Here is a 25,301-nt window from a genome sequence, read left to right as displayed (position 1 = left end):
GGCGACGAAATCGGCGATGTAATCCGTGTGAAGCCTAAATGATATGAATGAAAGAAAAGACCAAAAAGAGGGGATCAATTCAGACACCCTCCTGAAAATTTCCTAATGTGCGCTGTTGGAGGGTGAACTCCTAAAGCAGGGATCCGGAGGGACCCCTTTGAGATTCAGCCGGGGGATGATTCTGAATCTGTTTGTGGGAGAAATAAATGGGCGTAAATGCGATGGCAGGTGGAATGGAATGATCGGATGCAGAATGCAGTAAATGCACTGGAGGTTTTTAGACAGGTTCGGGCCGCACTGAGCGTAATACCCTACTCCTGTGTGGATGCTATAAATACGCTGAGAATGTCTCTCAGGGATGTTGCTGGTTACAAGAATGTTTGTCTATCTTAAAGCTTTGGGCTCCTTGTTCTTCAGGGATCTCAGCTTCTGTGCTTGTACTGGGGTGTTCTTCTGTCTTCGATCTTCGTCCGGACATCGGATGTGTCTGGATACAGGCGCTGAGAGAGTGTGAGAGAATGTCCCTGTCCGCGTACGCCGGCTCCTCTTAAATACTCGCCGGCGGTAGCGTGCTCTGGAAGGGAGGTCACGAGTTCCAAGGCGCCATAAATGGAAAAGCAACCATCATGGGCTGCTGCGCGAAGTGACGGGGGGTTGAAAACGCGTCCCCCGCCCGGTCTTGGTCGTCATGATGGCGTTCTGCAACGGGCGCCGCAGAGAGGGCTCACCGGGCAGCCACTAAACGGCCCGACGTGCCCGCCTGGTCTTGTACGCCTGACACAGCAGGGTGGCAGGCGGGGCGCCTTGGGCCTTGCGATGCTATCCCGAGGCGTGCCGGATGACGCGGGATGTGACCCGTGCATTAAATATCCCCACGCCCTCCTGCCAGAATGTGGTAGGGTCTGACACCGAGCGTGGCAGGAGCAGTTGGAAGTGACAGACCACGCGCCCTCTTAAATGCGGCATCGGGCCTTTCACTAGCTGACACCTCACCGTTGGACCTCTGTGGGGGCCACCGGCGAAGGACTTCTTAGGCTGTCGGGGAACCGAGTGCTCGGGGGGTCATTGTTCACATCCCAGAGCACTCTCTCCCGGATATGCCCTTTCTTGGTCCTCGGGGAACCGAGTGCTCAGGGGCCACTATTCATGGTCCTGAGCACTCTCTCCCGGAATTCACTGTTCAGGTCCTTGGGGAACCGAGTGCTCGGGGGCCGCTGTTCACGGCCCCGAGCACTCTCTCCCGGAACTAACTCCCTTGGGTCCTCGGGGTACTCGAGTGCTCGGGGGTCACTATTCGCAGCCCCGAGCACACCCTTCCCGGTACTCGGCTTTTCTGGTCGTCGGGGGACTTGAGTGCTCGGGGGCCACTGTTCACGGTCCTGAGCACTCTCTTCCCGGCACTCGATCTTCTCGGATCATCAGGGAACTCGGGGACCACTGTTCATGACCCCGAGCACCCTCTCCCGGGACTTAGTCTTCTTGTACCTCGCGGAGATGATCCCTGCGGGAGGGCGCCACGTGGCAAACTGCTGGTCTGGCCTCGGGACTCGAGGACTCCTGGTTCCTGATTCACCGACATACGCGCTCTGCTCTCAACTCTTAACTCTGAATTCTAAATTCACTATTTATTGTCCGATATTCGCCTGAAACTCGTCAGACAGTGATTAGGCTTTCGATTGTGAGCGCGATTTCGACTCAAGAGATGACACAACTTCTTTTAAATTGGTCTTCCTCCACTTTTACTAAGTAAGATAGGACTAAAAACTACACCCTTTCTTAACTTTTTTAGTCTTTGAAATTTATTAAAAATTGTTCTTAAAGATATAATGGACCAAGTCAGTATATTCTAACAGATTTTGCCCCTAGCGTATGCTACATGGACTGCAACCACAAAAACAATGATTACTAAAGCTAGCCAGGTAGCAGAGCGATGAAATGCACATGAGTTCGTCATGATAGATTTTCAGAGGAACATTTTCAGATGCAAGAAGCTAGCTAGAGTGTTGATTGTGATGCTGACCTTGCATTACGGAGAAGCCCATAAGGCTACTTATCCCGTTTGGATAAGGTTTTTTTTCTAGTTAAAAACAGTCTTAAGCTATTTAAACAGTTGTTTTTTTTCTCGATTTTTATGTCTTTTGGTTGGTTGAAGATACCGCTGTGACTGAAATGAATTAGAAGCTGATAAACAGGCTAAAGAGAGATTTTCTAGCTTTTTAGTGTGCTAAAAAGCTAAAAATTTATTATAAAAATTAACCATCAAAATTTAACAGCCACAACTATTTTTCAACTATTCAATAGCTTTAAAACCACAGTTTATCCAAACAAAACTTTAGCATTGTTTATTTGGATTTTTACTGGCATTTACTTATCATAAATTAGAAGTTAAAACAAACAACTAACTTCTTAAATAGTTTATAAGAAATAAATGTTGTCTTATATACTATTTAAAAAATAGTAGTGTTTCCTATACCAAACAGAATGGCCTGCTACCATCTCCCGAGCTCTGACAGCTGGTCCTCCGCTCCCATCTCCGCACCTCTCGCTCGCTCTCCTCCCCGATCTTCGTAACCAACCCACGTCTCCCCACCCCCGATCCCCTCCTCAACCGACGCCGCCTCCTCCCCGCTCGCTCCCTCCCCGATCCACGCCCCACTTCACCTCCACCTCACTGCGGGCTCCGCGCACCTCTGGCCGCGCCGCCGCGAGTACGTCCGCCTATGGTGGGACCCCGCCGTGATGCGCGGCCACGTCTGGCTCGACGCGGGCGCGCCCGCCGCGCCGGGGCCCAGCGCCCCCTGGGAGGGGTCCCTCCCGCCGATCCGGTTGTCCGAGGACACCTCGCGGTTGAGGTACACGAACCCCACGGCCACTCGTCGGGCCTCCTGATCGCGCGCATTGCGGCGAGGCTGTGCGGCTCGTCGGCGGCGGGGGCGCGCGGTGGGTCGTGCTCGTCGACGACAACACCGTGCTGTGCGTGGACAACCTGGTCGCCGTGCTCGGCAAGTACGACTGGAGGGAGATGGTGTACGTCGGGGCGCCGTCAGAGAGCCACTCCGCGAACACTTACTTCAGCCACAGCATGGCGTTCGGAGGCGGCGGCGTCGCGCTCAGCTTCCCCCTCGCCGCCGCGGTCGCGCGGACGCTCGACGTGTTCATCGAGAGGTACCCCAGGCTGTATGGAAGCGATGACCGCCTTCATGCCTGCATTACAGAGCTCGGCGTGCCCCTATCCCGCGAGTACGGATTTCACCAGGTATCTAGCTTATTCTTCAACATTTTTGGGCATTGAATCATAAACCGATGCTTACAGCTCTGATCCGGTTAGTATTCCATTTGTGGGATCTTAACAATTTGTTCGTGTCTGTGTCTCATCAATCAATTGGAGTGCTTAGCCTGTTGTGTTATATGGGATCTGCTCATGAACTAGCTCTCAGCCAAGACATGAAAATAATTCGAGGATTGTGCCCTCTTTCCCCATTCCACTAATGAGTAGTATGGAGCCTTGATGAATCAATCCCAATGTGAAGCATGGTTTAGATCCTGGATACCTAAGCTGATGCATCGTTTCAAGCTTTACTATATCTGTCATGAGATGTGATACTTTCTACTGTTGTGCCATCTTAGCTGGGTTGATTGGAATGCATGAACAAAAGTAGGGTGGTGCCAGAGTGGTTATGATAGTGAAAAGAAATTTGGTAGGACTTGAATGTTACTTTTGTTTGGACACTTTTCTGGACCCTGGACATTTTTGCCAGAGTTTGCTTGGTTGTTTTACAGTCCTGTCTCTCAATGCCCCTCTGTCAAGTGTCAAATAGGCAGTGCATGTGTTTCAGAATCATAATATCTTTTTATTAAAAGATGTTTTGTTTTCTACGATCATCCTGCAAAATTAGATTGATTTCTGCTTTATTAATGGAGTATATTTTCTGATAAATCCATTCATCCTTCTAATGTTGTTTTTTTTCCTTATATCATATATCAGTGGGATATCAGAGGCAATGCTCATGGTTTATTGGCGACTCATCCAATTGCTCCTTTCATCAGTATTCACCATGCGGAGCTTGTGGACCCATATACCCAGGACTGAGCTCTCTTGAGAGTTTGGACCTCTTTACTATGGCTATGAAAATGGAACCCATGAGCTTCCTGCAGCGTTCAATTTGTTACGATCAAAGCCAAAAGCTTACATTTGCTATCTCGTTGGGCTATGTTGTTGAAGTATACCCCAATGTTCTTCTTCCTCGTGAATTGGAGTGAACGGAACGGACTTACATTGCTTATAATAGGATGAGTCAGAGAAATGAATTCGATTTTGACAATAGGGATGTTCAGAAGTCTTTGTGCAAGAAGCCAATCTTATTTTTCTTGAAGGATGTCTGGAAGGATGGAAACATAACTAGGGGCTCTTACATACGATCAAGTGGTAGGGATGACCTCAAAAGAAAGGTGTTTTGCTTCTGGTTTGTACTATCATTGCTTAGAGTATATCTTTCCCCCTCTTAAATCTTTACAATTGCTAAATTATCATTCTGCTAATATAGGCACCAAGAAGGTTATGCAGTGCACTTAAAGGATCTATTAATGGTACTCTGTTTCTGTTTGTTCGGCAATGTGGACGTGGGACTTTTGGCTCAGCTTCTGATTCTCTCTGACTGATGGGAAACAGAGATGTATATGTTCTGTCCAGATGATACATGGAAGATGTAGTTACCACCCTACATTCTTTGAATCAAGTGTTCTGGGGGCTCTTTTTCTGCCTCAAGCGCTTGACAGTAACCGACTGCTTGTTATACTTGGTAGTTACTGAAGGTAGTTTCTGTATCTTCTCGTAGTAAATTACATTTTAAAATAGTTTGTTAGTGCTGAGCATGAGAACTACCTTTTTGCTACAAGGTGCTTCAGTATAAAATTAAGATGGTTTATCAGGCCTATACGATTTCTCGTTCCGGTGTTGTTGATCTATCCTGTGCGCGATGCAAGAATTTGATTATTTCTTGCCGCCTCTTTACCTACATTTCATCAGTTGCAAGGAACAGATAAATTAAACCATCGTTCATGGACAATATACTGAAAGTTTACCACACTTCCGTATTTTCCATTGATGTCTCAATGACATGTGGGCCCTGGACCCACATGTCATTGAGAGAATGAGTGGCAAATTCGGGATTGGGTAACTTTTGAGTGGCAAATAAGGAATTTATCCATATTTTTAACAGCTTCAAGTTCAAAGTGTAAACTGTAGGTTCCCAACATAAATGGCAACCTTACTTTTTCCGCTTTTAGTGAAGGAGATATGGAAATGATATAGTTAAGTTAACAACTGCATTTCCCTTCTATATTGGAAAAGTGTTATGTACTGCACCCTAATTACTAAAGTTACAAACTAATTTCATGTGCATATTACTGTTATCCTGACCATGGAAAAAAATCTCGGATTTTTAAAAAAATTGGAGGGCACTGGTGAGACCGATAAAAACAAAAATCGGAAATTTTCGATCTGATTTTGCTCAAATTTGAATTATTTCAGTCAAATTTGAATATTTCGGCCGGTAACACAAATACCGGAGGTGACCGATAGAACCGAAAATCGGCGAAAATTTTGCTGAAAATATTGAGCCATGTCCTGACCTTGGTCGTTCTTATTATTCTATTTCACATAACACACTTTCACAACATGCTCACTACTCAGATGGTTGCCTTTCTATTGCCTTATAACACATGGATAACAAGATGAGTGCCTATCTATCGCGCCTATACCAAATTGCCATAATAAGTAGAAAATTTGCCATTTCGATCATTTTCTGATTTGAAAGATGGTGTGTTGTTTTTATGACTAATCCATAAAGATATTCAATCTATGCAATTGTTACCATAATTATCCTTGACCTCGACCTTTGCTTTTGATACGAGCAGGATAAACCATTTCTTGGCCAATTTTCTACAATTTTACTTTGCCATTGATACTTGTCTGTTTGTTTTATTTGTAGAAACCAAAGGTTCTACTAGGTTTATGCAAACTGTTTCATCCTTTTCCTTAGAAGGATAAAACTTCTAACTTTGTTTTAAACCTTGGAATGTAGTACATGTTGCTAAAAAGTGACAGAAAAATATCACTGATGGAAACAATACTTAAAAAAATACGTAGTGTTTCCATCAAATCCAAGACAGCATAATGCACAGTTCCACAAATCCAAGACGCTCGATAACAAATACGTGAGGATTCTCGAGCCCCCCTGCCTCGGATCTGGGGGGAATTCGTGTTTGGTGCTGCGAATTTGGGGATGCTCATCTCACTCACTGTGCTTGTGCGCGCGTTTGTGCAGATGCTTGGAGATGAGATAGGGAAGGGGGCGGACGGCCGCGTGTACAAGGGGCTTGACCTGGAGAATGGCGATTTCGTGGCCATCAAGCAGGTCTCGCTGGAGAACATTCTGCAGGAGGATCTCAACATAATCATGTTGAGATTTCATTTTTTCTGGCTTCTCTTGTGATGCCCAGCAAGTGCCGAATAGCAAATGTGTTCAAGTGCATGAAATGTGGTTTTGGGGAGCTGTGTAACATAAAGTAGCAACAGCAGCCTCAACAGCTATAATATGATACTAGAAGTTTGAGCTATGCAGGTTTGGTAGTATACCATTTTGTTCGGTAGCATGCAATGGAATTAAATCCTAGGGCTAAGTTCTGCTATCTTATGTGACTCCATAGCAAGCTCCCTATTAAGTCTGCTCAGACTTGGAAAAATAGCGGAAGTCAAAGACACATGTTATCTCTGTTTAGGCATGTTGTTTTTATTTATGTTATATTCGATACAAAATAATATAATATTTTATTTGTAATCATGTTTACGATGAAACAATAGAGAATATCGATATGTTGTTTGTTATATTTAACTAAGGTATTATTTGCATATTATATTCTTTTTTCTTGTTTCATGTTACTGTAATAGCAGGGTAACCATTCAAAATATAAATACCGTTGCAACGTACGGATACTCAACTAGTTATTACTAAAAGCCAGAACCTAGTCAAGAAGTTTTTATGGTTTTTGGGGGATGATGCTCTGAGGGTATATTTATTATCCATTTTATGCACATAAAAAACCAATTTAATAGCAGCTTTTCAGAAACATCTTTTCAATAATAGCTTTTAAAAATAGTTTTTTTAAAAAATCACAGCCTAAATAAACAGTGCTCTTAGTCGCTTTGGTTGGCCCTACAAGATTGGGATGTTGCGTGACAGTTATTTACAGTTGATGGGACAGGACTGGATTGCGTTAACTCTTCAATCGCACTCGAATCACTAGAGCACGGCAGGAAATTTTCAATCAGAGTTGGAATTCTTTGGGCAAAAATTCCTTCCAAGTCAAATAACATCCTCTTCCACACGGAAGGGCTTCTTTTTTCCACAGTTATTTACAGTTGATGGGATAGGATTGGGTTGCGTGGACTTTGCAGTCGCACTCGAATCACTAGAGCACGACATGAAATTTTCAATTAGAGTTGGAATTCCTTGGCCAAAACCTTGAAGATAATCCATAGGTACTGATGTTTCCAAAAACTCACAGCATTTTATTTGCTTGCTCCTCCATTTCCTCTTCCACTTTTTAGGGATGGGCACAGATTAATCTATTTGTATTAGTTAATCTATTCTAGTTTAACTTAATTATCCAACTAGATATTTTTTACTTGTATTATCTAATTAGTTGATTAAGTTAAATTAGAGTGGATCAATCCTTGCCTCTTCCCTTTTTTCTCCTAGTCACTAGCTTTTCTAACATGGCGCCCTTTGCTGCAGGGAATTGATTTTTTTCCACATCCATTTACTGCTGATGAGACAGGACTGGTCTGTCTCAACTCCGCAATCGTATTCACATCACTAAAGCACAGCAGGAGGTTTCAATCACAGTTGGAATTCCTTCCTCCTCATTACAACTTTGCTTATCGCTTGATGCCTACAGTAAGCTGTTGATGTTTTTTTAAAAAGCTCGCAGCATCTTATTTGCTTCCTCCTCTTCCTGTTTCTCTTAGCTACTAACAATAGAGAAAGATGAGTGGATTTCTTGCGATAGCCCTGCTGCTGTGTCTCCTCAAAGATGGAACGTACAAGGCCAGTGCGTGGGATGATAAAGACTTCTTCAGGTACTGTCCGCCATCTCGCTGCAGCGAACATGGGCCGGAGATCAGATTCCCTTTCCGGCTTGAATCCAGCAATACACCATCATTATGCGGAGCACCATGCATGAAGCTAGCATGCTCTGGCGAGGACACCATTCTGGTTCACCCAGCTCTTTCCGCATACAAAGTGATCGCAATAGATTACAGGCTTGGCAGGCTGACGATCATCCCACGTGCGGGCTTCTCCTCTCCCTGCCAATTGATTGACAAGATCATCTCGGCAAGCGTAGCACTTGATTTACAGTCATCTTGCCTGAATCAGTTCCGTTTCTACCACGCGGTCATAGTACGTTGTTTAGGAAAGTTCACACCACACAGCGATGATGCAGATTTTATCGCAGGCCCGGTCTCTTGCCTGAGCAACGCAACATACTTTTCATATCTGGTGTCTCCTTTGGAAAAAATGTATGTTCTTCCATTGGACTGTAAGGTCTCTGATGGCAAGATTCCATTACCGGTACCAGATACCAGCCCCTCAACCTTCAAGGAAACAGCAGAAAGAATGCTTAATTTTGATGAGATGACTTCCATTATATATTATCATTTACATCATTTTCGTCAAAATGAATATTATTATCCTGATGACGAAGAATGCACACAATGCGAAGGGCAAGGACGACGCTGCGCATTCAGCTCACAGAGGAACCAAACGTTCTGCATGCGCCACGGTATGATTTCTGACTGGCCAAACCCATATATAGTTGCACCAACGCATCTTTTCTAGCATGGGTTTCATGCATTTAAAAGTTGTTACAATTTTCATTTTAGAATCTACTCAGACGCTGCTACCAGATCTTTCAATTTCCAATATATTTTCTGTCAGATTATCTTGTAAAGTAGTACTGCAGATCATTTGGGTAGCACTAGCAAGCTTCAGCAAGCATATTTAGCCAACCAATTCCGATCAAAATTGAGAAAAAAAAAAGGTAGCCAAAAATGGGTACGTTGCTTAATCTAGCAGTAGTCTGCCACCATTAACTACAGAAGTTTTAGAGCCTAACAACAGTAGAGATACAATGGTGCCACACAACTACAGAAAAGGTAATCGGAATTAATCTAGGGTAGGGCTGAGAGCCAAACACATGTTAGTTAATAGAAACCTTTAAGGTCACACTTTCTGAGGAATGAATTACAACTAAGCTGCAAATATCACTATCGAAATTATTCCGAGATGGCAAGCCCAAAGTTTGACATGAGATCGTAGCACTAGTAGTAGCTCATGTCAGCGCATCTTATACTTAGTTACTTAAGGCCATTTGAGTCCATAGGCATTGCATTCCCTTCTGGGCATTATTGAGTTACCTGGTTTAAGGTTGCATCATCAGCCAGGCATCCTAGCGTATGCAGGAGCTGCAGTTGTAGAACCTGCTTCCGAAAGCTGGATTATTACAGCAACAAGATGTAGTCCTCAAAAAGGGAAATAGATTTGAAAGGATAATCTGCATGAGGATAGCAAAATAGACAACGTAACTTAAGAAATCAAAGCAAGTAATGAATTGATGTATAATATGCCTGCAGAAGGTAAATAAAAAGAGTGGCTTAAGAAGGGGTGAAAGCAGAAGAAGCAAATGCACGATATGTCCGTATAAAGTATTAAAGAACCAATTTGGCATTGGTTGTCAGTAGCAGACCAGGTAGCTCAGATAGGTTGTTACTTGAGGCCGTAAGGGACAATTAGCTGGGACGACACAAGGCATACAAGTAGGGACTACGACTCAATCTGCAAAGTTCACACAACGAACTTACTTCTGAGGTTAATATTTTCACAGAAAGAACCTTGCATGTGATTACGTGCATTGAATATTCCTTAAAAAAATGATGTCCGTTGAATGATACGTAAGAAATGATATGTATCTTCATGACAAGAACCACCTAAGCAATAAAAGGAGTGACAGCAGGAAAAGAACAAATGTCTATATAAAGTAACTGAATAAAGAAACAGTGTAGCATTGGTTGTCAGTAACAGACCATGTAGATCGGATGGATTGTTACTTGAGACCGTGGGGACATTTGGTTGGGATAAAATGAGGGAACACAAGTAGGGACTACAACTCACTTAATCGCCATAGTTGGCACCACCAACTTGCTTCTGATGTTTAGTTTTTCTCCGAAGGAACCTTGCTTGCCTGTGATGATATGTTAATATTTCTCTTTACATATCTATTCACATAATCACAGCACAGCCATTCCTCAAAAACTAAAACTCTATCGTATCCATTGGGGGTCTGGGCCACGTCTTGCAGCCACTCATACTGCAATTTTAGATCTTACCTTTTCTTTCTCAACAAGTTAATTTTCATTTATGTACCAAATCACCAATAAATCCTTATCTCTTCTTTGGTATTTGCAGGTTCACACGTCAAAGTCATTGCAGGTACTGCTGCAAACCAAACTTTCCTTGTATTCAAAAGAAAAGAAAAGAATTTTGAGTTATTTATTCAACACAAAGTCTTATTTTGCTCTACTATGAATCTTTACATTCTCTTATCCCCATCACCAAGTGGGTGGCTTTCTAACCTGATACAGTATGCTGACTTCCTATTATCTGCTTTCAGCTACATCATCGGTAGCCGCACTAGTTGTCCTATTGTTGATGGTGGCCAGTGCACTCTATCTTTCACTAAAGGGAAGATATAACGAAGAGATACACTTGAAGGTTGAAATGTTCCTCAAGACATATGGGACGTCGAAACCCACAAGGTACACATTCTCTGAAGTTAAGAAAATAGCAAGGCGATTCAAGGAAAAAATAGGTCAAGGTGGATTTGGAAGTGTATACAAAGGTGAGCTACCAAATGGAGTACCTGTGGCAGTCAAAATGCTAGAGAACTCTACAGGAGAAGGAGAAGACTTCATCAATGAAGTTGCAACGATAGGACTCATCCACCATGCGAATATTGTGCGCCTCCTGGGCTTTTGCTCTGAAGGAACAAGACGTGCCCTTATTTATGAATTCATGCCCAACGAGTCATTGGAGAAATACATATTCTTGCCGGATTCTAGTACTTCTAAAGAACTACTGCCAAACAAAATGGTAGATGTCGCTTTAGGCATTGCCCGAGGAATGGAATACCTACATCAAGGATGCAGTAAGCGCATCCTCCACTTTGACATCAAGCCTCACAACATTCTGCTAGACTACAACTTCAATCCAAAGATCTCAGACTTTGGCCTTGCAAAACTGTGTGCAAGGGATCAAAGCATTGTTACCTTGACGGCAGCAAGAGGCACTATGGGCTATATTGCACCAGAGCTATATTCTCGGAATTTTGGAGGCGTATCCTACAAGTCCGATGTTTACAGTTTTGGCATGCTGGTGTTAGAAATGGTGAGTGGAATGAGAAACTCAGACCCAAGTGTTGAGAGTCCAGATGAGGTTTACCTCCCAGAATGGATCTTTGAGAAAGTAATTACCGGGCAGGACTTGGTACTTGCTAGGGAAATGACAGGAGAAGAGAAAGAAAAGGTGAGACAGCTGGCAATTGTGGCACTATGGTGCATTCAATGGAACCCAAAGAACCGACCCTCAATGACAAAGGTGGTAAACATGTTAACAGGGCGGTTGGAGAATCTACAGATTCCCCCAAAGCCTTTTGTCTCATCTGAAAGTCATACTATGCCGTAAAACATGGAGGGCACACAACAATGGCTTAGCGAATATTTGAGAGATAAACTTTGTTCCTACTGTGTTGCATAATAATGCATAGCACTAGCATGCAATGTATTTCAGTCTTTCCACTGTATTAGCACCTGATGCATGAATAATTGGTGGTCACAAATGTAATACCGCTTGTTATTTGCATTATATCAGATTCACATTGGACTTGAGTTGTAATCTAATAGTTCAAAGATAATATTTTTTAAATTTCCATATTCTGTTATTGCAATGATTTATATCCATCCTTCATTATCCCCCCTCCCCTTTCTATAGCACAGTCTTCCTCACTGAACTCCTCAGGAAAAAGAAATATGTTCCGTTTGCCCACTCAATGAGTTGGTAATTCAGCATGAGGTGGAAAACACGTAAAAGGTGGTCAATCATGTCATTGTTATTCTGGGTATTACAGATTTATAGTATGAATAGATGGTTGGACAAGGGTTTGAGCACAATTCCTACTACGAGATATCGCAAAGCAAAATGAAAAAGAAAGCAAGTAGAAAGGATTGGCTGCCTTTGCCATTGCCAAGAAGGTGGATCTTGAATGCACGAGTTGCCGCCGTTGCGGAGAGGCCACTGTGCAAGGGCGTTTTAGTATAGCATGGCGGGGGCGATAGAGACGCTACCGAAGATATCAAACTTCCTGTAGCATTCCGAGTTTTAGTATCTAGAAAATAACCAAAATTCACACTTTTTTAAAAATTCTAATTATTTAAATTAACATAAAATCAAAGAAATATATATATATATATATTCAAATATATTATTTTGGCAAAGTATTTCAGAGAGCACCAAATTAATTTCTAAATTAATCCCTGCAATAATTTGAATCATATGCATTTTGGTGCATTTTGTTTTCATGGTTCCTTGAGTGGACTTTTGAATTTGAATATCTCTCAAATTCAAATATTTTTTTTATTCAATTAAGTGGCAATCCAATCAGAGTCAATTCTTTTGAATTCAAGCCTCTCTCAAATCCCGAGGATTCAAGTTCAAATCTTTTCCCTAATCAAATACCATTTTTGAATTAATGCCAAACTCAAGTTCAAATCCAACTTCAAATATTATTTTTGAATCAATCACAAATCCAGGTTCAATCAAATCTTCATCGATTTCATATTCGAATGCAATTTGAATCGTTCAAGATTTATTCAAATGCTTCTAGTTGAAAGGATCTAATGGCCCTAGAGGGGGTGAATAGAACACTAATTAAAAACTAAATCAACTACCAATTTTTAGAACAAGAAACAACCATAGCCTAGAAAGCAACCAGATGACCTAGCAAGTTAGAAAGATAAAAACACATATACAAGCATATAGAACATAATAAGTTTTATGGTCTCACAACGGATTTTTTTCCGGGTCACATAATAAGTTTTTTTATAGTCATTGGTTTTACAGTCATGGAATGGGTTTTTTACATCACATGTTGAATAATATTCAACACGTTATACGTTAAATAACACAACCCTATATATATATAAATATATTATTTTATGGATAGGTGTAAAATATTATACGCAAGACTAAAATAACTTACCATGTGTTTTAGTATATTGTAAATTGCAATATCATAAATCCGTGGTCGAGGTGTTGTAAGTCTATACTTCCGTGATCATAAACATGGTTGGCTACAGAATAAGCTATTTCATAGCAAGCCAAATATACCTTCTGTATATATATCATTATCATTTCAAAGTTATCGACCACCTCTCTCAGGCTCTCCATCTTCTGCTTATCCTCCTACTCCTACTTGTTGCCACGGATGACACCACTATATTCAGCATCACAAACCGATGTTCCTACACCCTGTGGCCGGACTCTGTGCATTTGTCAGTATCTAAACCCAATCTGTGGCAAATGCATTTGCAGTATCTATCTTCCACATATGCATTTTAGTCTTCCAGGAAAAAGATAACATCTCAGCACGAATATAGCAGTTGCAATCCTCCATCTTAAGTTATACAAGTTTCCACATAAACATCTAAAGGAGTCCGGAACTCTGGACACAGGAAACTTAGTAGATTATTACGAGACCACAAATGTATATTATCATGAAAACTCTTAACAGGGCTCAAGAAACTTCACACACGCAACGACCATTAATTACTTCAGCAATTCACAAACTAGTGCTTCACCCTATCTTATTACAAGACCACAAACAGAAATAAATGGGTCACTCGTCTTCCTCCGAGATTGCAGTCAGCTCAGAGGAGAAATGGTAGGAATCTGCAACAGTGATATGATCATCATCGCAGAAGAATGGCCTAGAAGGCATTTGTAGGCCGTCAGCGCCAGATTCGAGCATTTCTATGACCTCACTCATGGTCGGACGATCTTGCGGCTTCATCTGAATGCACCGTAGCCCAACAACACATAGCTTCCTCTCCAACTCATGCATGTCAGCAGCAGCAGATATCTCACCCACTTCCTGTTCAGCTAGACGGTCATACACCCACGACGGGTAGTATGCCTGACTTGAGTTCGCTGCATTCTGGTCCGCATTCCTTCGCCCTCCTGCCATCTCCAGCAGCAGCATACCAAAGCTGTAGACATCAGATTTGCTTGATATGACACCAAAGCTCCGTGATACCATTTCAGGAGCTATGTACCCAATAGTTCCCCGTAAGGCGCTCGCTGGCACGAAGCTCTTGTCCCTTGGGTACAACTTGGCGAGGCCAAAGTCGGCAACTTTTGGGACAAAATTGCTATCTAGAAGGATGTTGTGTGGCTTGATGTCAAAGTGAAGGATCTGCATATCGCAACCCCCATGCAAGTAGTCGATGCCCCTTGCAATCCCCAGAGCAATCTCATTGAGCTTATCCCATGAGAAACTTCTCTCGGATGAGAATATGTACTTTTCGAGGGAACCATGGGGCATGTACTCGTAGACGAGCGCCCTCCTCATTTCCTCTGCACAGAAGCCCACCAGACGAACCACATTGATGTGGTGGATCCTACCGATGGTGGAGACCTCACTGATGAACTCGTCCCCGTTGCAGTTGGAGTTGCCCAGCATCTTGACGGCAACCTGGACATTGCCTGGGAGTAGCACACCCTTGTACACGGAGCCGTATCCCCCCTGACCTAGCTTGTCCCTGAAATGGCTTGTGATTGCGGTGATATCGGTGTAGGCGTACCTCATTGGACCGAGCATTTGTTGCATCCGGAGGAACTTCTCGACGGCGTCAATTGTTATCCTTGTTTTCCAGTACTTGTGGGCAAGGAAGATCAATACTGCCACTGCTGGGAGCACGAACCTGCATAATACTGCCCAAACAAAATGGCACATATATAAAGTTAGACCACGTAAGTAGGGTATAGAAGACTGTAGCTGTGATCATTAGAAGTAAGTACTCCTCACGTACCAACATGTAACTTGGAGATATTGATAACAGATACTATGGCTATCACAACCCACTGGAACATAGCCTCCTTTTCTGGGACATTGTAATTGTTTACACATTTTGCAAAACTTACATCACTCCAGAAGAAAGCATGAATCCAGTTCAGGATGCTTGTGCCAGATAATTGCTCGCGGAAATACCTGCAAGCCACCGTTGTAAAGAAAGGTATTAAAGAAGGAATGCATGCAGTTTTAGGATAATTATAAGATAAACAAAATTCAGAAGGAAATGGAACTACATGATAATCAGTGCCATATATACTCGAGAGTCCAGAGCGCAGCAGACTCACCTGGTTGAATTATTTAGGCATTGTTTGAGTACCCAAGAAGGATTATGGAGATAAGAATCCTGAGGAAACAGAATAGAAAATCCCTGCTTTGCCAATTCTATGATATCAGCATAACTTGCATTCTCTAGCTGTGGATAATGGATATACATTCTACCAAAGGGAATCATGGCCAAGTATCCACAAGAAGGTTCAAGATATCCGACTAAACAAAATGCAGAAATTGAGGCATAAACAAACGAACCATTCACACTCAGGCAATTAACGGGCCTGTAGAAGGCATTATTCGTTATTGCTCGCGAACAATTAACGAGGCATGCCCAATAGCCTGCAGTGGCCAAATCGTAACGGTGATGATGTGGACCAATTTCCAAGACCAATCCATCGTAAGAGTAAGGAAGCCGATCCCTGCGAGGAAGAGGGCAACTGCTGTGCATATCCATGTTGGCGTCCACAACCCAGAAGGACGAATCTGTATAGTTGATGCTGGTCACAAAGTATGTCCCCGTGTTGATGTGAATCGTAGCCTTGCTTCTGCTACAGACCAGCTGGTATGCTTGCGCACCGCACTCAGGCGGGTCACCTGGCCTACGGAAAGGGTAGGATATGTTGTGAAGATCACCACAGGAGAAAGGAGGACACTCATCTTGTCCTCCAGCATCTGCTACATGAACTGCAACCACAGAAATAATGATTACTAAAGCTAGCCAGGTAGCAGAGGGATGAGATGCACAGGAGTTCGCCATGATAGATTTTCAGATGCAGGAAGCTAGCTACGAGTGTTGATTGTGATGCTGGCCCTGCATTATGGAGAAGCCAAGAGGGTTACTTAGTTACCCGACGCTGGCCCTGCATTGGGATGTTGTGTGACTTGGACCAAAAATACCTTCCAAGTCAAACAACATCCTCTTCCACACGGAAGGGCTTCTTTTTCCACAGTTATTTATTTGATGAGACAAGGCTGGATTGCGTTAACTCTGCAATCGCAGTCCAATCACTAGAGCACGGCAGGAACTTTCAATCAGAGTTGGAATTCTTTGGACCAAAATACCTTCCAAGTCAAACAAACATCCTCTTCCACACGCAATGGATAGGATGCTCTGACGTACTGTACATCTATTAACACGTAAGGTCTGAATTTGTACGGTAGCGGACGTGTAATAACCGTGCAATACATCAGAGGATCCCTATCCACATGGAAGGGCATCTTGTTTCCACAGTTATTTACAGTTGATGAGAGAGGGATTGTGCTGTTAACTCGGCAATCGCACTCGAATCACTAGAGCATGGCATGAAATTTTCAATCAGATTTGGAATTCCTTGGACCAAAATACCTTCCAAGTCAAACAACATCGTCTTCCACACGGAAGGGCTTCTTTGTTTCCCTGGTTATTTATAGTTGATGAGACAGGACTTGGTTGCATTAACTCTGCAATCGCACTCGAATCACTAGAACACGGCAGGAAATGTTCAACAAGAGTTGGAAATGCATAGGTACTGATGTTTCCAAAAACTTGCAGCATATTATTTGCTTCCTCTCCTCCTCTTTCTCTTAGCTACTAACAATCAGGGTCCAAAAATGTGTTGAATATCGTAAATATTGGTCAATTCGGTGGGGTTCGAATTTGTAATGTGATCGGTTTTCGTATTTGAATTCAAAAAATTTAAATCGGATTTGAAAAATTAAAAAAAATCCATAGAAAACAAGAGACAATTCTAAGACTATATGTGATTTTTTTTAAAAACAATGTCGTTTGCATCAGGAAATATATGGTCAAACATTGATAGTTCAAAAAAGGTCGAAACGAGCCAAATGCACAGTGTAAACAACCCATTTTGGCCCAACTCTCTGGGATAAGGGCAGGAGGACCTTACCTTCTTCCCTGAGTTCCCCTCGCCTCGCCCAGAGCAAAAACTCGCCCCTTCCATGAGCTCGGCTAGATCCGTCGCGTAGCCGAGGAAATCCGTCGGTGGAAGCGCAAAAAGCGGTCCGGACTAGGTGGTTACCGACTGCATTGAAGCGATATTCACGATTTTCGGAGGTAGTGGGGAGAGCATGAGGACAGAGTGCATTTCGACGCAGTTCGATCGGTAAGCGGCTATATCGAAGCGATTTTTTACTTAATGCGGTCGGTATGCGTGCTTAGGAGCTCGTCAGTGCAGTTAGTTGTCGATGCTGTCGAATCCGACTGATTTATTGATTCATGCCCTCAGTTTTTGGTGTGACGCAGTCAATTTTAGGTCATGTGCGCTTGGTTAATACATATGAATATGTGCTGGAATATGGTGAAGTAGTTCACAGAAAATTACAATGCCATCAAAGGACTTTTAGGTCATGTGTGCTCGGTTAATACATTTTACCATCAGTTGTTCAATGTTTACTCACTGTTGGAATTTGTAGAGTTGTTATAGGATGATATCCTTGTAAGCCAACTTATACCGTAACTTTATATAGGAGTACATCGTAAAAAGGAACGAATCCTCCACTTCCCAACACCACAACTACAAGTTCTCATGTTCAAAGTCTCTGTGTCTAAATACTCATGAGCAATAGAGACTAGGCAAGATTTTACCGATCGGTTGTTCAATTTTTACTCACTATTGGAATTCATGGAGTTCTAATAGGATTATATATGTTGTTTTGCAGTAATCGATGGCGGATAGAGATGTGGTGTGGCAGCGCGGGAACAACCTGTACCCAGGGTTTAGGTGCAATTACTGCCACAAGGAAATGAGAGGTGGTGGTGCCACAAGGTTGAAAGAATATTTGGCAGGACGCGGATCGAATGTTACAAGTTGCGATGTGCGTGATTACTTCAAGCACGAGCTTAATAGGACAAAAGATAAGAGGAAGGAAAGGTCTGAGGAGAGGCTTCAGAGGCAAGAAGCAGCTGTCCACATAGATTTGACAAGCGATAATGAGGAGATGGAAGAGGAACAGGTGCAGCGTGCCATGGCTCAGTCTAAGGATGAGGAGGAGTTCAGGAGGAGGGCAGGTGATTCCTACAAGAACGGAGGTGGTAGTGGAAGTGTTAGAGGAGGCAATGTTTTAAAGAGGATGCTTAGGAGGGTATCTTCAACTAGGGAGCCACCAAGTGTCAGGGATTACAATGTTGCTGCAGCAAAAGCTCCTGTGCAGTAGAGGATTGACACCGGGCCATGGAGTGCGAAGGGAAAGAATGCAAAGGCAGCTATTGGTCTGGCATGGTCCAAATTTTTCCACACTTCAGGAATTCCTGGTAAGTACATGGACAAGAATGAGAAATATTTCAAGAAGATATTTGACAAGTGGAAGCTAGAATGGCTAGAGTATGGTGTGACCATCATGTGTGATTCTTAGACTGGACCAACGCACATGAGTATTATTAATTTCCTTTTATATTGCAATGGTTGTATGTTTTTTCACAAGTCCGTAAATGCGGCTCGCTACAGCCAAGATGCCAAGTATTTGAACAAGGTACATTGTTTTGCTGAGTTGGTAACTTAGTATTGCAATTGTTGCATATTTATTTGGTTGGTTCGTTTGTGCAGGAGATAAGATAAGTGGTGAATGATGTGGTGGCACAAAATATTGTGCAGATCGTGACTGATAATGGGTCTAACTACAAGAAGGCATGTCAGATTCTCAGAAGGGAGTATCCCGCTATCATGTGGTAGCCTTGTGTGACGCACATGATAAATTTAATGTTGAAATCAATTGGTGAATTTAGAGACCACCACATTGTCATTCAAAGTGCAAGGTCTATATTGCGATGGCTTTACAATCATTCAAAGCTCCACGAAATGACGAAGACCGTGATTGGTGGAGAGTTGGTGAAGTGGAATGATACAAGGTTTGGCACAACCTATCTATTTCTTGAAAGCTTTCTACATCGAAAGGATAAGTTTATGCAATGGATGGCATCTAGTGAGCTGCAGTAGTCTCGCTACATTGTTTTTGAAATGGGGAGATATGCACATTGTTGTCTATCTAGCTTACCATGGTGGGACAACCTTAAAAGGATTATCGATTCCGTTCAGCCGTTATATGCCTTCCTCCGATTCGCTGATCAAGACAAGATCCCAACATTGATTGACGTGCTCCTGAGATACAACATTATCAAGCAGGAGTACGATTCCTTGTATCACAATGATAGGGATACCTTTGATAAGTACATGGTAGTTGTCGATCGTAGAATGTATGATCTAACGCATGGGACCTACATGAATATCGGTGATACTCTTACCACTTGCATACTTATAGTACTAATGCTTTGATCATCAACTTGCAGCAGCCGCATTGAATCCCCGTACGCACTACGTGTATAGCATAGGTCCAACCTTGTTAGAAGATCTCCGGGAGGCATTCGAGAGGATGACCAATGTTAATACTGCCGTGGAAGCACTTCTTGAGGTTGAAATATATCGAACAAAGTTTCATTCATTTGCTGGTCTGCTCGCTTCACGGATGGCATGTGACAGCAAGTATGCAGCTGGTACGCATTACGCTGATATATCTAACCATTACATATGCTATTTTCTAAACGTTAGATCACTTTATCTACTTGCAGCGCAATAGTGGTCTATGTTCAGTTCATCTACACCTACACTAATTATGCTTGCCAGGCACCTAGTGTCTTAGTGCGCTTCATCTATTGGCTGTGTGAGGAATTGGAGTACATTTGCATTCATCCACACAAAAATTCACAACCGGTTAAGCTACAAGAAGCTTCATAAGTTGGTGTATGTAAACTTCAACCTAGGAATGCAGAATAATTTGGCTGCAGGCATCAGGTCGACTGTTGATGATGATCCATTTCAACGGCTTATTCAAATAGCCGTGTCCATGGTCACGGACATGCAAGGCAATGACCTCACTTAGTTAGACTCGGGGTGTGTGTGTCTTAGATGAGTGAGTGTGTGGACTAGATGTCCATGTGATGAGGTTGCTAGCTCAATCTGCTAGGAGCTATGTAGTACTAGAGGTACACAGACACGATGATAGGGATTGCAAAGCGAGGTGTAGCCCCTCCCATGACCGACCCCCCCCCCCCCCCCAGATTTACCTTGTTACCTTGTTTATACTATTTTCAAAGTTAACAATAGAGAACATAACTGGATACCTACATAAACTGCTTTACGCTCAAAACTAAACCCATAGAGCCTCATCCTTGAATCAACCTTTATGCATCTATCAATACCTTGAAGTAGTATATGACTTGTTGAGTACCTTTCATACTCAGTCTTATTGCTTTCAAATTGTTGAGATGGAGATCAACCTCAACCCAGTTGAAGTTACAAAGAAGAAGTCTAAGGTCACGTCCGTACCCTAGTTGCCTGTGGCATTGGGTTTTTCCACTTTGTGCCGCTTCGTTCCGCTGTAGGCTCTTCTGTCTAGCTGGTCTGCCATGGATCTTAGTCCACAAGATTATCATTTACTCTGTTCAGGTAATTATTTTACTCGAAATATGTATTTGATAACATTCTATTGAATTTTGTGCATACCAGCTACTTGATCCAGGGACTAATATAGGAGGCATAGTGGAACCCGAGGTTCGAGTCCTGACAGATAATCCAACTATCATTGCCAATTCAAGGCTAGAATTGGCAGTGATAATCCATCCACATATGCATAAATACTCTATCGCAAACTCTTCCGCATGGGGATTTGCCTAAGTTTGACCTCAAACTTAGACGGTGACCCTATACCGAAATGTTCAAGATAGAGTATTTTATATGGTGAAATGTCTGTTTTACATCTTATGGTATCCGGGTGACAACAGTACATCTAAATGAATAGCGAAAACACAACCATCTTGAAGAAAATGTATTTTCTACCACTCATTTAGATGTGCCTATTGCCACAATCTATCTTAAACGAATGGCAATATCTAAATCTACATTCGTAGTGACAATAGTAAGCCTAAATGAATGGAAAAAACACAATCCACAATTGTATTTTTGCCATTCATTTAGATCTACATATTACCATAATCATCTTCACACAACATTCACACACGCAGTGGAGACGGGGAGGGAGGAGATGAGGAGACGGGGAGGGCCCGCGGCCGCGTGTTGGATCGGGAGAGGCCGAGGCCAAGGGGTAGAGGCAGCCACAGTAGAGACGGTGACCATTGCTCCACTTTGACCGCCACTAGCCCTCGGGAGCGGCTTATTGAGATTGGGAGCAAACGACAGGCCTGGCGATTGCAAGCTTGGCGGGCAGTGGGCTCAGTAGATGTGAGGTGGCTATGGCTCGGGGGACACATTGAAGCTGGGCACAAGGGGTAGAGACGGCCGCAGTGGAAACGGTGATCGCCACTCCACTTCGACCGTCACTACACCTTAGGAGCGTCTTCGGGAGATTGGAAGGAAATTAGATGGGGGCGGCTGAGGGAGACATGCCCTATTTATAGAAGAATTATCACTGCCAGTTTGTAATACAAACTGGTAGTGATAATAATTAACACCGCCAGTCTGTCTTCATCAATTATTGATTCGTTGGTTTAGATTATGAACCGACAGTGATAAATATTATCACTGCCGGTTTGTAATACGGACCGATTGAGATAAATATTATCTCTGCTGGTAATGATAATTTGAATATCACTACCGGTTCGTAACAAGAACCGGTAGTGATAACTACTATCACTACCGGTTCTTGCTGACTCGGCTTTTTATGTGCACCTAAAGCTTATGAACTGGCAGTGATAATATATCACTGCCTGTTATTACTAAATAGGTAGTGAAAGGGGGTAGGGATGATCCTTTCTGTGGTAGTGTTAGTAGTATTGTTATTAGATCTAGGGTTTTAAAGCAAGGTAGAGTAACAATTGGACCTAAGATTTGGTAGCTAGGATTAGTTGGTTGAGTATTTAGGGTTACAATATTTGAAGTGTATTTTATTGTGTATTGTTCTAGTAGATCTAGTACGTTCGATTCCATTTTTCAACTTTAGTCCTCTGTCAGCATTACGGGAGAGGACTCCAAGCAAACATCCTATGTAAATAATCATTTGAAATAACTATACGATAACCGAGGTGGGAGATACAATGGGCATGATAAAAACAAAAAAGGAAACGGCCATGAGCCCAATACCTTCTTGGTTTTCTATTTATTTAAGATGACCTTAAATTCATTCTAAGTCACATTTAACTACTTCTATATGATTGCTTCATTAATATTTTTTAATTAATTTACTCACTATTAATTTACTAATACAAAATTGGGTTGTCATATCTTACAAGAGTGACATGGATTCATGGAGAAAACAACCCCTTCGCAGTGCCACACTGGCATGAGCGTCCATTCTGCTCGTGTGGTCACTGACCTCGGATTACGACGTCCTTCGATGTTGAGACCTTTGGTCGGAGGTTCTTTCAGTGTCGAGGAATAGACCCTGATTTTATAGTGTGTTCCCTTTCCCCACTCATTTGCACCTTGCAAATCCATATTATGTACTACACAACTTACAACACGTTTATCAACGACAGCCATGTCGCTTCAAGTAATGGATTGACGTGGTGAGGCCATCACAGAATGGGGTATGGATCAGAGAGGCCAAAACCAAAAGAGAGTACAGACTTAGGATGGAGGAAGCATGCTAGAGGTAGAAGGCACGTTGGGTGCGGCATGAGGAACGTCAGCGGCTGGAATAGGAACGCAAGAGGCAGGCTGAGGAGCTTCAATGGTGGGAGGAGAAATGCTGCCTTCGGGAGGATGAACTAAGGATGTAGGAGTTCGAACTTCAAAGGCATGAAGAACTACTTTAGAGACGACATGCTATCCTATGTCGCCATGAAGAGGAGGAGTGTGTAAGAGAAGAGGAAATATTCCTACTCCACACAATAGAATCCTTGTTCTATTCCAGGCATTCTAATATTCAAAATCATGTACCGCGATTTTAGTAATAACCATAGGCATTTACCTATGTGAATAAAAATGTTTGCTTCGACTCTCCTCTTCATAGAACTTGAATTTCTCGAAGTAGTTTGATTCCTTGTAAAATATAAAATCTTCATAGAACTACAGTAAAGAAATTGGGGTAGGCAATAAAAAACTAGTTCTCTCCCACTGAATAAGAGATAAGTACTTACTTCTCTCCCATCCAGTGGGCGAGAGAAGTTGTTGTGGTAGGAAACTACAGCATGAGAGCAATGGAATGATGGATAACTGAAATCAGCCTCCCCCCTTCATGACCCTCTTAGGGTCTTATATATATGAGGAGGGAGAGGGGTAAATCTCCCTCTTATCTTTGGTGGATTACAGGAATTACAACTTGTGCCATTACATATGACTGGGATGACCTCGTTCATGGAGCCTATTTTTGGGCTATTGAGTCATTCCCCTATAGATACAACTAAAAATGTTCCTTAGTCTGTTAAGGTTTGGAACATATATACTACGAACTCATGATACTCGTACGCCTCATTAAAAATTCCAGCCAAAAACCCACTGGGAAAAAGAGTTGGAGAAAACATCATGTGAGTCACATGGGTCTAGCTCATCCTACCGCCATGATGCTGGATCTTTACATAGGAGATTCCCAAACACAAAGGGGTTTGAGAGAAGCCTAATAGAGTAGAGGGAGCCACATCGCTCGAAGTCTTGCTGCTATTTCGAGGCCGAAGACGTAGAATCATAGTGAAAAATTTGTTGTAGCCGAAGACATCGTACCTCCCAGGGTGTGCTAGGTGTCTACAGGAATACCTTACAAAGCCTGTCAGAGTCGAATACGTCGTTCTCCCTCGGGCGTAGTTGGTGCCTCCAGGAGTACTCGATAAAGCCTGCCAGAGTCAAAGTTGAGCCAAAGCCATTGACGAAGTCCTTCGACCTAACAAAGTCAAAGAAGAGCCATCGCAGCGAGACTCAACAAAGTCATAGGCGGAGAACAGCGGTGGCACCCAGTGATGCCAAGGGAGTCATACTCCTGCAGGCATACTCCCTTATGTGCACTCCCTTTTCAATGAAGTTTGGTGCAGTCGAAGAAGAGCCACAACGAAAAAACCCATAGTTGTACTCCCTCAGGCCTACTCCAGTGTCGATGAACCCTAGCGTAGTTGATGTCGTGGACGTAGCCAAAGTCAAATTATCTGATGTAGCTGAAGGAGTCGTCAACAAAGCTCTGTGGCGGAGGTGGAGCCTATTGAAGCCAATTTAGTCGTACTTCCTCCATCGTACCCCAATGTTAATGAGGTTTGGTGAACTTAAAATCGTCGTTGTAACCGGAGTTGAAGTCATCGACATGGTCAAAGGAGTCATCAACGGAGTCCCGTGGCTCGACGGGGTCACAGGTGTGAAGCCGCTTGTAGTTTAAAGTGTTGAAGATGCAGTGAGCCAAGAGGCCAGAGCCAAAGGTGGCACTTGTTCAAAAGCAGTGGTTAAATTTGAGGAATGCTTCGGTGTTAGTTGCTAAACCCATAATTACCCTATATTCCCTCTTTAACCGATGTTGTAGAATAGACTACGCACTGCCCCCAATACTTGAGTGACACCTGATGAAGGCTTGAGGACCGTTGTGGAGGTGGTGACGGTCGAGGATGCTACCCGAAACCCTCGATGGCCTCAACCGGGAGTGTTGTGTTCCCTCAGTGAAGTCTAATGAAGCTGAGGGAGTCAGACATACTACAGTGTTGATGAAGCTTGGTGGAGCAAGTCGTCGATGAAGACGAAGTCATAGAGCCACTCACTATCCTGTAGCAACGACGGCGCCTAGAGGAGCTGAGGGAGCTATACTCCCTCGGGCGTGCACTAGGGTGAATGCAGCCTGATGTAATCAAAGAAGATCCTTGAGCT

General features: G+C 43.0%; 2 protein-coding genes and 1 pseudogene across 2 annotated transcripts; 2 read left to right on the top strand and 1 right to left on the bottom strand.

Moving 5' to 3' along the window:
- The first annotated feature begins 2,574 nt into the window (after positions 1–2,574).
- On the top strand, positions 2,575–4,934 carry LOC133883924 (uncharacterized; annotated as a pseudogene).
- Positions 4,935–7,816: 2,882 nt separating this feature from the next.
- On the top strand, positions 7,817–12,057 carry LOC133914485 (rust resistance kinase Lr10-like). The gene is made up of 3 exons (XM_062357588.1): positions 7,817–8,844; positions 10,527–10,550; positions 10,732–12,057. The coding sequence occupies exons 1-3, from the start codon at positions 8,049–8,051 to the stop codon at positions 11,799–11,801; spliced, it is 1,890 nt and encodes a 629-aa protein (XP_062213572.1). The 5' UTR covers positions 7,817–8,048; the 3' UTR covers positions 11,802–12,057.
- A 1,794-nt stretch (positions 12,058–13,851) lies between these two features.
- Positions 13,852–16,391, bottom strand: LOC133914463 (rust resistance kinase Lr10-like). Its single transcript, XM_062357568.1, has 3 exons — positions 15,531–16,391; positions 15,203–15,381; positions 13,852–15,104 (listed from the first exon to the last, which is right to left on the bottom strand). Exons 1-3 carry the CDS (start codon positions 16,271–16,273, stop codon positions 14,011–14,013), a joined length of 2,016 nt encoding a protein of 671 aa, XP_062213552.1. The 5' UTR covers positions 16,274–16,391; the 3' UTR covers positions 13,852–14,010.
- Between the last annotated feature and the right edge of the window lie 8,910 nt (positions 16,392–25,301).

The sequence above is a fragment of the Phragmites australis genome, chromosome 1 (genome assembly GCF_958298935.1).
Source record: "Phragmites australis chromosome 1, lpPhrAust1.1, whole genome shotgun sequence".
NCBI lineage: Eukaryota > Viridiplantae > Streptophyta > Magnoliopsida > Poales > Poaceae > Phragmites > Phragmites australis.
The sequence above is the reverse complement of the archived record's forward strand: the minus strand, read 5'-3'. Positions and strand labels throughout refer to the sequence as shown.